Source organism: Leopardus geoffroyi, chromosome B3, assembly GCF_018350155.1.
Source record: "Leopardus geoffroyi isolate Oge1 chromosome B3, O.geoffroyi_Oge1_pat1.0, whole genome shotgun sequence".
NCBI lineage: Eukaryota > Metazoa > Chordata > Mammalia > Carnivora > Felidae > Leopardus > Leopardus geoffroyi.
The window spans coordinates 3,278,882-3,293,598 of NC_059337.1; the positions used below are offsets into that span (position 1 = coordinate 3,278,882).

The 14,717-nt window shown below is 45.7% G+C and overlaps 1 protein-coding gene across 1 annotated transcript in view; it reads right to left on the reverse strand.

The window, feature by feature from the left end:
* The window catches only part of ADAMTSL3 (ADAMTS like 3), a 352,536-nt gene that overhangs the window by 244,193 nt on the left and 93,626 nt on the right, over window positions 1-14,717 (reverse strand). Inside the window, exon 4 of the mRNA XM_045448581.1 lies at window positions 3,025-3,152. Within this exon, the coding sequence (XP_045304537.1) occupies window positions 3,025-3,152 (128 nt within the window). The remainder of the gene's footprint in view (window positions 1-3,024; window positions 3,153-14,717) is intronic.

Consider the following 14,717-nt stretch of genomic DNA (forward strand, 5'->3'; position numbering starts at 1 on the left):
CACACACACACACACACACACACACACACTGGAATAGTACTCATCCATCGAAAAGAATGAGATTTTTCCCATTTGTAACAGCAGGGATGGATCTAGACGGTATGATGTTAAGTGAAATAAGTCAGTCAGAGAAAGACAAATACCATTTAAGAAACAAACCAAAACCCAGACTCTTAACTATAGAGGTGACCACCAGAGGTGGATGGGGGTTGGGGGAAATAAGTCAAGGCGATTAAGAACACACTTACCGTGATGAGCACTAAGTAATATACAGAATTGCTGAGTCCCTATACTGTACCTCTAAACTAATACAACTATATGTTAGCCAACTGGAATTTAAATAGATACGCAGACAGATAAATTTTTAAAAGAGTCTGGTGCTTGGAGACAGAAAGATCAGTGGCGGATTATAGAGTGGAAAGATTTCTGAAGCATTGAGAAATCTGTGTAATGATCCTACCTTTCACTCTGCCCCACCAAGAAAGAGAAGGGATGAGGCCTTCAATCTAACCCCAAATCAAGGGGGAGAAATGTTAGGGACAGCACTTACAGAGTTCAATCTGTACCTCCGGCCGTTGGTTGGTGGCTAATCCATACCTGAGAAATTTAAGGGCAGAGAGACTGGCCGCAGCACCTGTGTACGGAGAGAAGCTGTTGCCGCACTGGCTCACTGAGCTTCGAGAGTTCATTTAGCGAAGTTGGCAAGACGGTTTCAGGTGAGCCAGATGCGGGCCACATGCGACACAGGCATCATGGCGCTGTCTCAGGAACCTACCAAGATGGCTGCCAAGGGGTGAGGATAGACATCAACAGGAAGAAGTGTGGAGGGTGCCCAGCTGTCCAAGAGCCGAAGAAGGAGCAGTATTAGCAAGACGGGGTTGTGAACACACATCTGGAGGGAACTGCTACCAAGACAGGCCAAGGGACTGGGGGCAAAGGGGACACGGCGTCTCAGAGAAATCCATCCAAGTGTTCACAACAGAAGCAGCCAGCTTCAAACACCTGCCGAAGCAGAGAGCGCCGAGGCCCGCTCGCTACAGTCAAGGCAGACCTCTCCTCTCCTGTTGCTGTCCTCATCCCAAATTTCCCTTCCTGGAAGGTGCAGAAAAGACAGAAGAAACTCGGCCACCTCCCTTCCTTATCTGACACGTTCAATGATCAGCTGGCCCCAGTTAGGAGAGAGAAGATGCAAATCCACACACACGGAGATAGATCAATTACCAAAATTATATTCCCAAGTCAAGGTTATTTTTTAATTAATAAAATAATCAATGAATATGTGAGCATTTTGGTTGTATGACAATAGAATTAAAGTGGTCATTCATGGTCGTTAATATATTCCTCCAATTGTTTTTAACAAATAAAAGTACACACTTTAAAAAAAAAAAAAAAGGGCAGGGGCACCTGGGTGGCTCAGTCGGTTAAGTGTCTGACTTCGGCTCAAGTCATGATCTCATGGCTCATGAGTTCGAGCCCCGCGTCGGGCTCTGCGCTGACAGCTCAGAGCCTGGAACCTGCTTCGGATTCTGTGTCTCCCTCTCTCTCTCTGCCCTTCCCCTGCTCTCTCTCTCTCAAAAATAAATAAACGTTAAAAAAAATTTTTTTAAAAAAGGACAAACACAAATAACCCCCACTCCTTTCCCATCCAAACCCCACCACTGAATGCAAATTATTCAGACCCCCAGATTTGGAGGCCACAGAGTGGAGCCAAAGTCCTACCTTCCACACATCAGACTCTAGGCTGGAAACTTCTCCCCCAGGTGACTGAACGGCAGTGGGAAAAATCTTATCCCACACATGAGAAGTCCCTCCCCGACCCCTGCCCACAGGCCTACGGCCCTCCTACTGCAGACCTCACCGGCATCAATACGCGCCAAAACAGCACATACCCTACCATCCCTGCACAGCGCACGACGCACTCAGAGTAACAGAGCCTTGGTTTCCTCCCCACGTCAACAGCACAGGGGGTGTAGGTATGCCAATCTGTCTGTGCAAGACTAATCCCTAGATTTCAGTTCTGCAACCACGCACTGAGGGTCAATGCTCTGAGCGGGAACTCAGCCTGGGGGCAGTGACACCGACAGTGCCTCCAATAGCCTTCCCCTGCTGTCCGACCGTGGACTAAGCATCCTCCTTCTCCAAGGCCACATCACAATCTCCCAGTTGCCCCGCTGTGCACTGTCTCAAGAAAACTGCAGGACGTATGTGGTCACTCTTTAAAATCCCATAAAACAGCAACATCAACGAAACCCTGCTTGAGCCAGACACAGTATGCTCTCCCTGCATTTCTGATCTATACCTTGACACTATTCAGGGAACGTCAAGTTACCCTTCTGCCTGACAATATCCCAAATCTGACAATGGCTGCCATAATCCTGGAGCCTTCCTTTGGTCTAGGACCAGGACATCAGGTTCCATCAACCTGGGGCTCTGTCTTCTCTGAGAGCCGAGGTGAATTCTTGGCTGGCACTTAAACTGCCCTATGAAGGGTTACCTCAAATTGTCTCAGACGCAGTGATGACTATGGGCTTCTTACAAACTTAATGTGTTTTTTTTAAGAAGCCCATCTTATATTTTAACACGTTATTTAATATAAGCATACCTACTGTGTGAAAACAGAACTCGCTTTACCTTTTTAATGGATGGGATGCTCAGAGAAAGTGAACAAGAAATGAATTAAAAGTGAAATAACCCAAGGGTGGCACCCAAAATACTCAAGCCATTATCCCTAGTCTTGACAATGTGGGGCCAGTAACTTAACACGCCAGGCCTTCCCTCCTGCAAAGCTTAAAGTGCCTAGTGCCCCAGGCTCCCTTGAGCTGGGAGTCTCACATGGATGGACTATGGCCACACTCATGAAAATGGGACCATTACTATTTAAATATGGTAACTTGAGGATAACTAATATTTACACACAGCAGATGTCACATCACCATCATAGTGCCTTCCGAGGCCGGAAGCCGAGCTGTCTCACCAGCCCCACCCTTCAAAGACCCTGACATCCCACAACCAGCCCCCACTTACCTCCCCGTCAGACACCTCCGCAGAGAGTATGATGCCCCTCCCCCACAAGTCCGGGAGCAGTCACTCCAGCTCCCCCAAGCATCCCAGTTGGTGTCTTTGTCTTCCTCGGCCTGAGCATTTCTTGAGGTCTAGAACGTGAAAAAGAAAACACGATACACTGTAGACAAATATGCTAGAAATATCCCAAAGCTTCCCCAGTTTTCCCAGAGTCTTATTCTAAGCTGTTCACAGAGACCAAAGTTGCCTAAAGATGCTTTGCCTTGATGACTACATTAACACACACACACACACACGATAGTTTTATACGAAAACTAGGGGCATGTGAGTATTTTTCCACCTTATGAAGGTTTGGTCCAGGCAGCTTCTAAGCTCAGTTTTATTTTTTTTAATGTTTATTTTTAGAGAGAGAGAGAGAAAGTGTGCACGCACATGCACGCATGAACAGGGCAGGGGCAGAGAGAGGGAGAGAGAGAGAATCTCAAGCAGCCTCCACACTCAGTACAGAGCCTGATGCAGGGCTCAATCCCATGACCGTGGGATCACGACCTGAGCTGTTATCAAGGGTCGGATGCTCCACCAACTGAGCTACCCAGGTGCCCCTCTAAGCTCAGTTTTAAGTCTGAAATTTTATCATTCCAAAATTTAAATAGGTTAAATCATGTTCTATAACCTACATAGCAGGGTCACACCTTGCACCTAACACTTTCTCACCACTGAAATTGACTTGCCTATCCATCAGGCAGACGGGCACCAGCTCCAAGGACATGATTCTGCACAAGGACTCGTGGACTCTCTCTCCTGAAAGGGGCTCCATCCCAAGAAAACAAAGCAAACAAAGCCTTGGGGATCCAAGAAAACAGAGAAGGGCCCATTATGAATACATTTTGGTTTAATTAGTCTTCTGGAATTGCCATCATTGATTTATATTGGGATACTCTGGAGAAAAGAGGAGAGTTATAAGTTAAAAATATATAGACATACGTAAATGTAGCTGTGAAAAGAAATGATGTGCGATGCTTACATAAAGTTACAAAACTTTACTAAAGGGCCTACGGTAGGCTCCACAGATCAAGCGGAGAAATGTATCATAGTCCTAAATGGATAAACTTGGTACTGTGAAATGTTAATTCTCTCCAAATTAATCTATAAATGTATAACAACTCCAATCAAAATTCCCAAGAGAACTTTCTTGGAACCCACCAAAATGATTCCAAAGTTCATCTAGTGGAATAAATGTCTATACGAGCCAAGACAAAAACTGTAAAAGAAGGGAAATTGGAGGGAAATTGCCTCAATTAAGAGTAGAGAACTGGCATAGTAATAAGCATTTGAAATCTATTAAATTAAAAAAAGGGTTGGGGGGGTGGGTGAGGGAGTCCAGAAGCAGACTCAAGTATAAGGACACAGGATGGGACCACACGTCAACGTGAAGGTATTTAAAAACAAAACAAAAACCATAGATGACTCATTCACAAAATACCCAAAAATGACTTCCAGATATATGAGAAATTTTTATTAAAAACACTCAGACTATAAAATACTAGAAATATTATAGATTAACAGTCGTATAGACTTGACGTAGGCAAGACCATCCTAGATAGGTCAACAAAAGTAGAAACCACGAAGGAAAAGGCAGGAAGGTTTAATCACCCTAAAATGCGAACACACAAGGCCTTTCCTATCTCTTCACCTTCAGATAAAGGTGCACGTATGTGAGCATGCCCACAAAATGCATAAAGTACAAGTATACGGGCTGCAAGAAAGACGTCACCTGCCTCTGAGAATGGAGCATGTGGGGCTAGGAGCCAATGCTGTTCACGGAAGACACAGAAGGGATGCCGACTGAATGTCTTCTATCCCCTACACCCTCATAAAAGATCTGAAGCCAATATGACAAAACCTTACATCTGATGAAGCCACGTAGTGTTATAACGGATACTAGCAGTATCTGAACTTGCAATTTTTTTTTGAAATACCTTTTTAAAAAAAAATTTTTTTTTTAATGGAGGGGGTAAAAGATAATCCTCAGAGCACAGTGTAAGTCTCTGTCACTCTTCATACAGGTAACCAGGTACCTGCATTGAGAAAGAAATGTTCGCCGTGGCTACTTCCGGGATCAAGGACTCTGGAGGATTTTATCCTCTTTTGTTTTTATTTCTCTGCATTTTGCAAACAAAAAAACAAAAAAAAAATTTTTTTTAAAGCAAACACTTTCAAACTTGAATTAAATGCAGGCAGTCAAACGAACAAAGAACACATCCTGCTGACAGGCAGAAAAGTTCAAGTCAGGGGGAATTTAACAGGGAAGCCCTAAGTCACAGTCAATGAACACTTATGAAGGCAGCCCTAATGCTAATAAACCACAGCGTACAGCTGAACGAGACACTGCCCAGGCTTCCTCAAGCCCTTAGGCCACATGACCTCATCCAGCCAGAAAAAAAATTTTTTTAAATTAAGAGGGGGATCTGTAGAAAGGACTTTCAAAACTGAAATGAAATAATGAAGCAAGGTGGGGGGAGGGGTTCCCAATAACTTCCACCCAAGACTCACCAGTCAGTGGATTTCATGGCTTTCTGCCAAGCTACCTATTTATAGCACAGCAAGAAGCCCTACTAGAGGCAATATTTCAGGAACAGTCAAGTGAAAGGAAAGGATATATATCTGGCAACTGATCAAATCTGTCATCACGAATAAGGGCTAATTAAACCCATACTATTTACTGTTCTAATTAGATCACTGTTCAGTTCAATTTTCTACACTAAACGTCACCAAATGGAGCTGTGTCCTGTCTGTAACATAACATAAAATAAAGTTTTAATTCATAAAAAACACAGTCAGTTTAATGCATTCATCTGGACGTTTAGGTTGGTGAGTCCAAACCATTTAGGCAAGCGTTTAAAATACACACAGCTGAAATTGATTTTTCATTTTGTCACTCGATCTACCGATAGGTTGAATGTGAAAAGTTGAAAAACATCATCATATATATTTTTAAATGAAAGTTGAGAGTTCTTTGCAATATTGTTTTAATTTGTTTTTATTCCCACCGTCCCATCTGTTCGGTTTATAGTTAGAGTCCGGTTTGTTTCCATAACTTCTCCACCTTTACTTACAAGAAAAAAAAAATCTGGATTCTAGAATAACTAAAATAGACATGTTATAAATGCAGGCATTTGGTTTCTCTGGTTGGGTAAGAGATTTTCCCCCTAAGAAAACAGAAAATCACATGTCAAGAGGGGTCCTTGAGTTTTTCTCCTGTCCTTGACCGTGAAGATGAAGTTGGGATTTTGCTCTGAAACCCCAGCGCCCAGCCGGCTAGCCAGTCTTCCCTGTTCACGTACTCGTTCTGACCCAGACAGCAGCAAGAGCATCCCTATTTCTACCTGGATCCCGCCGCTCCCCACTGATGCTGGGAGCATGAAGACAGCACAAACGTTCGGAAAAAAGCCCTGTTGTGGCAGGACAAAGGCCACCTGGGTCCTTCCTGGACATTTACGTCCGTGTGTTCGTCCTCACAGCAACACCGAACCTCTTTCCTGGACCCCATGGCCTCCCAGAGCAGGGGACAGCGGGCCCCCACCCACCTCCACACAACAGCCCTCCCCAAGTGTTCTCAAGCCATCTCGTGCCTTCAACCGCCCCAGCTCTTCCGTCGATATTTTCTCCGCACACACTTACGTTTGTACATTTTCAGTCTTAAAATGCAGAGTCCAGAATATAGCACTGTATCTGAAAATAACACAGACCAAGCACTGCCCCACTCTCCAGCTTTCTTCCAGTAAAATCTGAGTTCCTTCCTTCCTTCCTTCCTTCCTTCCCTCCCCTCTTCCTTCATTGCTTCCCTCCCTCCCTTCCTCCTTCCTTTCCTCCTCTTTCCTTCTTTTTCCTTCCTTCCCTCCCTTCATTCCTTCCTGCCTTTCTTCCTACTTCTTCCTTCCTTCCCTCCCTCCTTCCTTCCTTCTTCAGTCACGCTGCTTCTTGGATCTCATGAAAGAGGCCGTATCACATAATGGTTAAAAGCTGTGCAACCTTGGACCCGTTTCTTAACCCTTGTAAAACTCATCTGTAAAACGGAGATGATAACCTTCACCCCAGCAAGATTTAAATAAAATAACACATATATAACGAACCACACATCATCTCGATAAACGTAATAAGTGAATGTCCTGATACGCGTAAGCTGTTATCCTGCAAAAGCACATCTTTTTCAAAGCAGCCACAGCAGGGCCAGCTCTCCCCCGTTTTTACTCCTGCAAGCCTTAACATTAATCACTGCTGAATTTCCTCTTGTTGCTTTTGGCCCAGAACACCGGCCTGTTGAGATCTGCTGGAATCCTGATCCTGTCACCCGTCTCTGAGCCATTTCGCTCAGCTTCGCAGCTTCCATGTTCCGCCCAAGTCCCCGATAAATGTGCTGGCCATAGCTTCCTAATCTTACAGAATTCCACTGATGCATATTTCTGCTTTTTTTTTTTTTTAAACAGTAAGCAGACCATAATGCCAACTGAGCGGCCAAACTAATCAGCCTTGGAATCTGTGAACACAGTTTAATGTTACAGTGAAAATACGAAATAATACCAATCGCCATGATCAAATATTAGGAGGCGGAAGAAGGGGAGGGGAGGGAAGAAACCTGCCGTCAGGGGACCTAGATCAGGTGGGGCCCATGTCCCTGGGCTGAGTGTGGTGGTGAGCCTCCCGAGAGAAGGGGCATTTGTCAGCCCCAGCTCTGAGACGCAGTGACGGTAAAATCTGACTGCTGGAGAGCAGATCCATGTTGGGCCTGACGGTCACCCCGAAGAGGCAGCCTCTCCCCCCACATCTCCATACGCTGTCTTGCCTAATTATCTAAAGCCCATGTTGCGAGTACGCTACAAGCCATTGCCTGAACCCTATCTATAGGTTTTCTACCCCCAGAAAGTACTGCTTGTCTGCGCTTTCCCTGCAGTCCTCGTAACCTTCTCGCAAACCCTCCAGGGGGGTACTACCAGCCCCCTCTGACAGGTGAGCAACTGTGGCCTGGAGAACCACATGTCGGGTGTCGGGGGGGGGGAGCCCAGGGGGAACCCCCTTCTGTTTGACCCTGGCAAGCCTGCGTGTTCTTCACGGATGCCCCACCGCGTTTGTGACCAGGAACCCAATGAATCCAGCAGCCGCCCTGCCATCACTCGCAGTGAGAGCACCTGCTGCGGTGGCCCTCCTGACCACGGCACTCCCCTGCGGCGGACCTGCTGCTGTGGCCCCACCTGACCACAGAGCTCCCCTGCTATTTCAGTGCAGACTCTCTTTTCTCCTCTGTGTTTTGAGCAGAACTGTGCTTCTGTTTCTCGTATTTGATCGTATCTAGGTTATTTCACGAGCGACACACATTCTTAACTGATGCTCATGACCCAGACACGTGTTAATTTCCCACACACAGAGACAGAAGGCTTCTGATGCTCAAGACATGGTGTCCCCAGAGGACCAGCCTGGACGGGTCACAGGGCAGCCAGGCAGCAGGTGACAGACCCTGGAGGGACACGGTGATGCAGAATCAGCCGTCGGGCTTCAACGGCGACAGACACAGGAGCCCAGAGCGAGGAGACTGACACAGAAGCAATGCTACCCCGTTAGGGACACGCGCTTTCCAAGGATGCACCAATTCTGCTGTTCCAAGCACCCCTTCCACCTCTGTCTTGCAACACGATTGCAAGTGTGGTCTTAATTTCATCTCTATTTTGGAACTGTGATAGAATTACAATGCTTGCCGATTTTTTTCCTTCTGCTCATCTATATTTCCCCATTTTATACAGTGAACATGTACAGTTTATGCAATAAAACACCCAATAAAAGTTCTTTTTTTTTTAAGGTGGAGGGGGAACCACTAAAAGGAAACCTATAGAAACGCATCCAGAGAAGTAAACTGTGCCTTGTGCTGTTTGGTTAAAACTATCAGTCTTAGAGATCTCTTAGGAAATCATGTTTTCCTACGTGAAGCTATAGCTGGGGAATATTTTTGGATGAAAAATTCAAAAGAGATATTGTTTACTCATTATATAATAGGACTGGTAAAAGCCAAGAGTATTGCAGGAATAAGTGTGTTCACAATCTCATAAAGACTCGAGGACTCCTTGCCTTTCTTGGATCTCCATGCATAAATCAAATCATAAAATATTTTCCTGACAAGTCCTTAAATCTGAGAGTTATAATGAACAGTACAGTTCTAACCAGTCTTGCAAAAATGTTAGTAATTAAACACAGATTTCACATATAAGGTCACTTATTGGAAATGCTATATTAACAGCTCCATATTAAAAACAACCCAAAATAAAGTAAGTTCCACTGGGATATTACTTCCCAGACATCAAATAAATGTTCATTCCAATGTGACCACAAAGGTTATTTAAGGAGATCTCAAATGACCCAGATTTTGTTAACAGTAAATACATTCTTTCAGGTTAATGTGACCTTAAGGTCTTTAACAACAAAAATCTTTAAAATACATAAATTAGGTAAATGACATAAAAATGCCACTCTAGCTGTCACACAGACTCAACAATTCAATTCAACCAGAATATATTAAACATGGACATATCTAAAGTAGTGTGTGAGGCACTATTGAGAAACGCTCCATGACCCTGTATCTCCCCTCTCCCTTTTCAGCCCTTTGGACCCTCTACTGAAAAATGTATCCAGTAGTCCCCCCTTATCCATGGGGGATACGTTTTAAGACCCCAGGTAGATGCCTCAAACCACAGACAGTACTGAACCCTCGATGTACGATATTTTCCCTCTACATACATACCTATGATGAAATTCAATTTATAAGTTAAGCACAGCAAGAAATGAATAACAATAACTCGTAACGAAATAGAATGATTATAACAATACACGGTAATACAAGTTATGTGAATGCAGCCTCTCTCAAAGTATCTTCTTGTTCTCGCTCCCCTTTTCTTCTTGTGATGATGTGAGATGACAGAATGCCTACCTGAGGAGAGGAAGGGAGGTGAAAGATGTGGGCGTGTGATGCAGTTTGGGGCGCTATTGGCCTTCTGGCGTCGGGTCAGAAGGAGGATCGTCTCCCTCAGGGTGATGCTGTGGTTGATCTCCAGTGACCGAAACCACGATTGGAGGGGGGAGACTCCTGAATATCCACAACTCACGACCCCGATAGTCCACGACCTCTGGGGCTCGGTTGACCGTTTCCAACAATGTGGCCCTGATTATTTCACCACCTTCTTCAAACCCTTCACCGATCCCTCGAGACACACGTCCTCTATCTCCTGGCTCTCTGCGACCCACTCTACCTCTCCAGCCCCCTTTCCACGCCTCGGGCTCACACCACATTCCAGAGCCAAGCACACCAGAACTCTCATTGTTCCCCAGACACAAGCACATCTGCGTCCTGTGGCCAACTCCGAAGCGGTACAAAGACCCTCCTCGTCCGGCAGCCCTCTCTGCAGGAGACCAGCGAGCGGAGAGCCAGACGGGCCGTCTTCCCTGAGCCTGGGGTCAGTGCGGTCCAGGAGAGCTTCTGAGGAAGCACCTTGCTCCCTGGATGGTTCCCGCCAGCCCCAGCACCTGGGAGGCCGTGCACCCCCCTCCCCCGTCCTGGGACTCCTCACCTCATCTAGCCCCTCCCCCGAGTCAGCCGGGTTCTGTGGGGTCCACCTCCTCGTCCACACCCTCGCCCCAAACTCCTAATTTGGAAGGTGGTTGGACCTCCTGTCTCCCACAAATGTTAGGAAGACTTCCAAGGCTTCTCCAAGTGCAGACGAAGGAGCCCCCGCTGAGCACGTCCAGACCCGCGAGAGTGAGGCAGCCCCGAGTAGAGCAGCGTAGTCCCCTGTGTTAGGTGGGAGGACCAGGTCCCAGCGGGAACACTGAGGCCACTTTCAGATGGGGCTCACTCGAGGAGCATCCTAAAAACCCACTGCTTACTAAGGTGTGGACGGGGCACCGGGAAACCCCAGAGCTATTGCAGCACCCCCCTCCGCCCCGGGGGCCGGTACCGAGCCGGCTCTGTGAATGATGCCATTCTTGTCATCTGCCTGGGCCTTGCGTGAAAGATGGGGCGAGGGCGGGCGGACGCTGGGCCTAAAGGCTGCCTGAGAGGAGCTAAGGCCTTGGTTAAGAATTACAGCCCACAAGGGGCGCCTGGGTGGCTCAGTCGGTTAAGCGTTTGACTTCGGCTCAGGTCACGATCTCATGGTTCATGGGTTTGAGCCCCGCGTCGGGCTCTGTGCTGACAGCTCAGAGCCTGGAGCCCGCTTCGGCTTCTGTGTCTCCCCCTCTCTCTTCTCTAAAATAAATAAACATTAAAAAATTTAAAAAAAAAAAAAAGAATTACATCCCACATCAACCCCACAAGGTGGGAGCTGAGGAAACAGATACACGGCTCTCCTCCCTCTTGCTAATCCCCTGTAGTCCTCACCCAACTGGCGGTCAGATCTGGCCAGGAGCCAGAGGGCAAGGGAGACCATGGATGCGGTCCCCACAGGCCTGCCTCCTGGGTGGGTTGGCACATGGTGGCCAGCAGCAGAGAGAAGGCACGGAGGGCAGAGGGAGGCTTTCCAGCACAGTAATTTACTGACTCACTGGAACACTTTTTAAAATTTATTTTATTTATCTTGAGAGAAAGAATGCAAGCAAGGGAGGGGCAGAGACAGAGAGAGAGAGAAGGAGAGAGAGAATCCCAAGCAGGCTCCACCCTGTCAGCACAGAGCCCGATGCAGGGGCTCGAACTCACAAACCGTGAGATCATGAGCTGAGCCGAAACCAAGAGTCGAATGCTTAACCGACCGAGCCGCCCAGGTGCCCGACTCACTGGAATGATTTTCAACAGAGAAGAGACTTCGGCAAACGGTTGCTTTGGCAAAATTGCTCTGGTAGGGATGTGGGGGAGGACCGTGGGAAGAGGAGACAAAATGTATTTTTCTTGGGATGAGAACTTTGAAGGTCGACTTTCTTAGACATGAAGCTTTCGGGAGCTTGAATCAATAGGACGCGTCAGCTGCCCAGCCGCAGGGAGAAAGGGGTGCCAGGGCGACTTGGGCTTCTGTACTAAGTGGCTTGTGGTACATGTGAATCTCACATGTCTCCAGGCCTCACAACCACCTTCCAACCCCACCCTTGAGGTGAGACTCTCAGTGCCCTCGTGCATAAAACATAAGCAGTGCCTGGATGATGGCTAAGATAAAGGAGTGAACCGGTGGTCCCAGGAGGAATCTGACTGCGTATCTGATTTATTTAACTCTACACTTGATCTTAGCCAAAAGGCCGAGAAGCGATGTGATTTATTTAACTGTAATTGAGTATCTTATCAAAAAAAAAGTACTCGTTGGCTAATGTTTGAAAATATGGAGATTTTACATAAAAACCTATACTTCCGACTTCTCAGAAAAAGAAAAGAAGAAATCAATATAGGACCCACATCCCAGCACGGCAATGATGTGAACTAAGCATGGCTGCGTGAGTTTTTTTTTTCCAAGTATAATCAACATACAGTGTAATAATAGTTTCAGGTGTACAATATAATGATTCGACCCTTCCATACACCACCCTCTGCTCATTACAAGTGGCTCCTTAATCCCCATCACCTATTTCACCCATCTCCCCACCCACCTCCCCTCTGGTGACCAGCAGTGTGTTCTCTGTAGTTAAGAGTCTGTTTCTTAGTATGTCCTCAGCTCTCTTTTTCCTTTGCTCCTTTGTTTCTTAAATTCCACGTATGAGTGAAATCATACGTATCTGTCTTTCTCTGACTCATTTCACTAGCTCCCTCCACGTCATTGCAAATGGCACGATTTCATTCTTTTTTATAGCTGAGTAATATGCCACGGTAATACATGGGTGCCTGAGTGGCTCAGTCAGTTAAGGGTCCTACTCTTGATTTCAGCTCAGGTCATGATCTCACAGTTTGTGAGATCAAGTCTCACGTCAGGCTCCATGCTGACAGCATGGGGCCTGCTTCTGATTCCTTCTCTCTCCCACTCTCTCTGACCCTCCCTTCCTCATGCTCACCATCTCTCCAAGTAAACTTAACAAAATATTCCACTGTAATATATATGCCATATCATCTTTACCCATTCATCCGTATTTATTGCAACAGTATTTACAATAGCCACGATATGGCCACATGATTTCCAAAGGGCCCATGACTTCCAATTCACACAGACCTCATCCAGCCCCTATGAGGATTCACACTATCTTCCTGGCTCCTGGAGGCCAAATTGGGAGCTTGTTGGTGACGAGTGACTGTCGGTTTGGAGGTAATCAATAGGCATGTGTATTTATAACTGATGTCAGATTCTTTACAATCTTGCTGCAGAACAACACCACATAAGAAAGTAAGAAACAAGTAAGAAACACAAGTAAAAAGCACAGATACAAATAACTTTAAAATAAAAACACAGGGAACTTTTTCATCTTCGCTGGACAGTGAGTTCAGCAAGGTGCACAGAAGCAGAATGTGAGAAGTTATTCCGTGATGCTCGTTGTCTAAACTCTAACTCCCCTTGCACCTAAGGGATTTGTCTCTGGGGTAGTTATATATAAAATATTAGTGTATTTTTTATACTTTTTTTAATGTTTATTAATTTTTGAGGGAGAGAGAGAGTGAACAGGGGAGGAGCAGAGAGATAGGGAGACAGAATCCGAAGCAGGCTCCAGGCTCCGAACTGTCAGCACAGAGCCCAACACGGGGCTCGAACTCACAAGCCGTGAGATCATGACCTGAGCTGAATTCAGATGCTTAACCGACTGAGCCACCCAGATGCCCCCAAAATATTAGCGTATTTTAAGAGCCCAAATAAAAATTCCCAGAGTGTAGACAAATATTTTGGAAGATACTATGCTGGCACCAACACATGGGACACCATGGTCCCCAGGAAGCCCAGGAATCCCCCAGGGCCACCTCTCCATCACAACCCCTGCAAAATCCTAGATTGTGGATGCGAACATGTAGGTAATGTTTCTCACCATAAGTGCAATTTTCATTGCTTTCATTGGCTACTGGACAAGTTAGAAAAGAACCATAACCAGTTCCTTTCCAACTATATTAAGATACATAAATAAAAATGCCCAAATACTATGACGGCCTTGTTTTGGTTTGTTTTCATTTTATTTTTTGTTAAAAATAAATTCCTAAATACAAATGTACTTTACGTGGAGAAAGATTTAGTAAGATACCATCATGAGGCATGTCCAGCACAACATCCGGTAAGACTGACCAACAAGGAACACTTAATGCTGCCAACTATAAAAGACTGATGGACAGTCACGGTGCGCTAGGTAATGTGGATCAACATCCCACTGATGGCAACCAGAAAGGAAAAAATATTCTCTGTGAATGAAACAAAGACATTTCAGACAAAAACAGAATCATCAGTATCAGACCAGTCTTAAAGGAAATAGTAAAAGGTGATTTTAGGGTTAAAGGAAGCCCGGAAATGCAGAAAGAAATGAAGAATCAAAATCGGAACGGCAAACATGTAAGTAAACCTAAATGGAGAGAAACTACATAAAACAGCAATTATAATGGCTTATGGGGCTTAAAATATTTATATGTAATCAGGCTACGTGATAACAATGGCGAATGCGTCACAAGCGCGGTAGGTAACAGTCAATATACTGAAAGTCAATATCATCTAGAAAGGCGATAAAAGGGCAAATTAACAATTGATTTTGGTAACTCAAGGATACATGTTTTA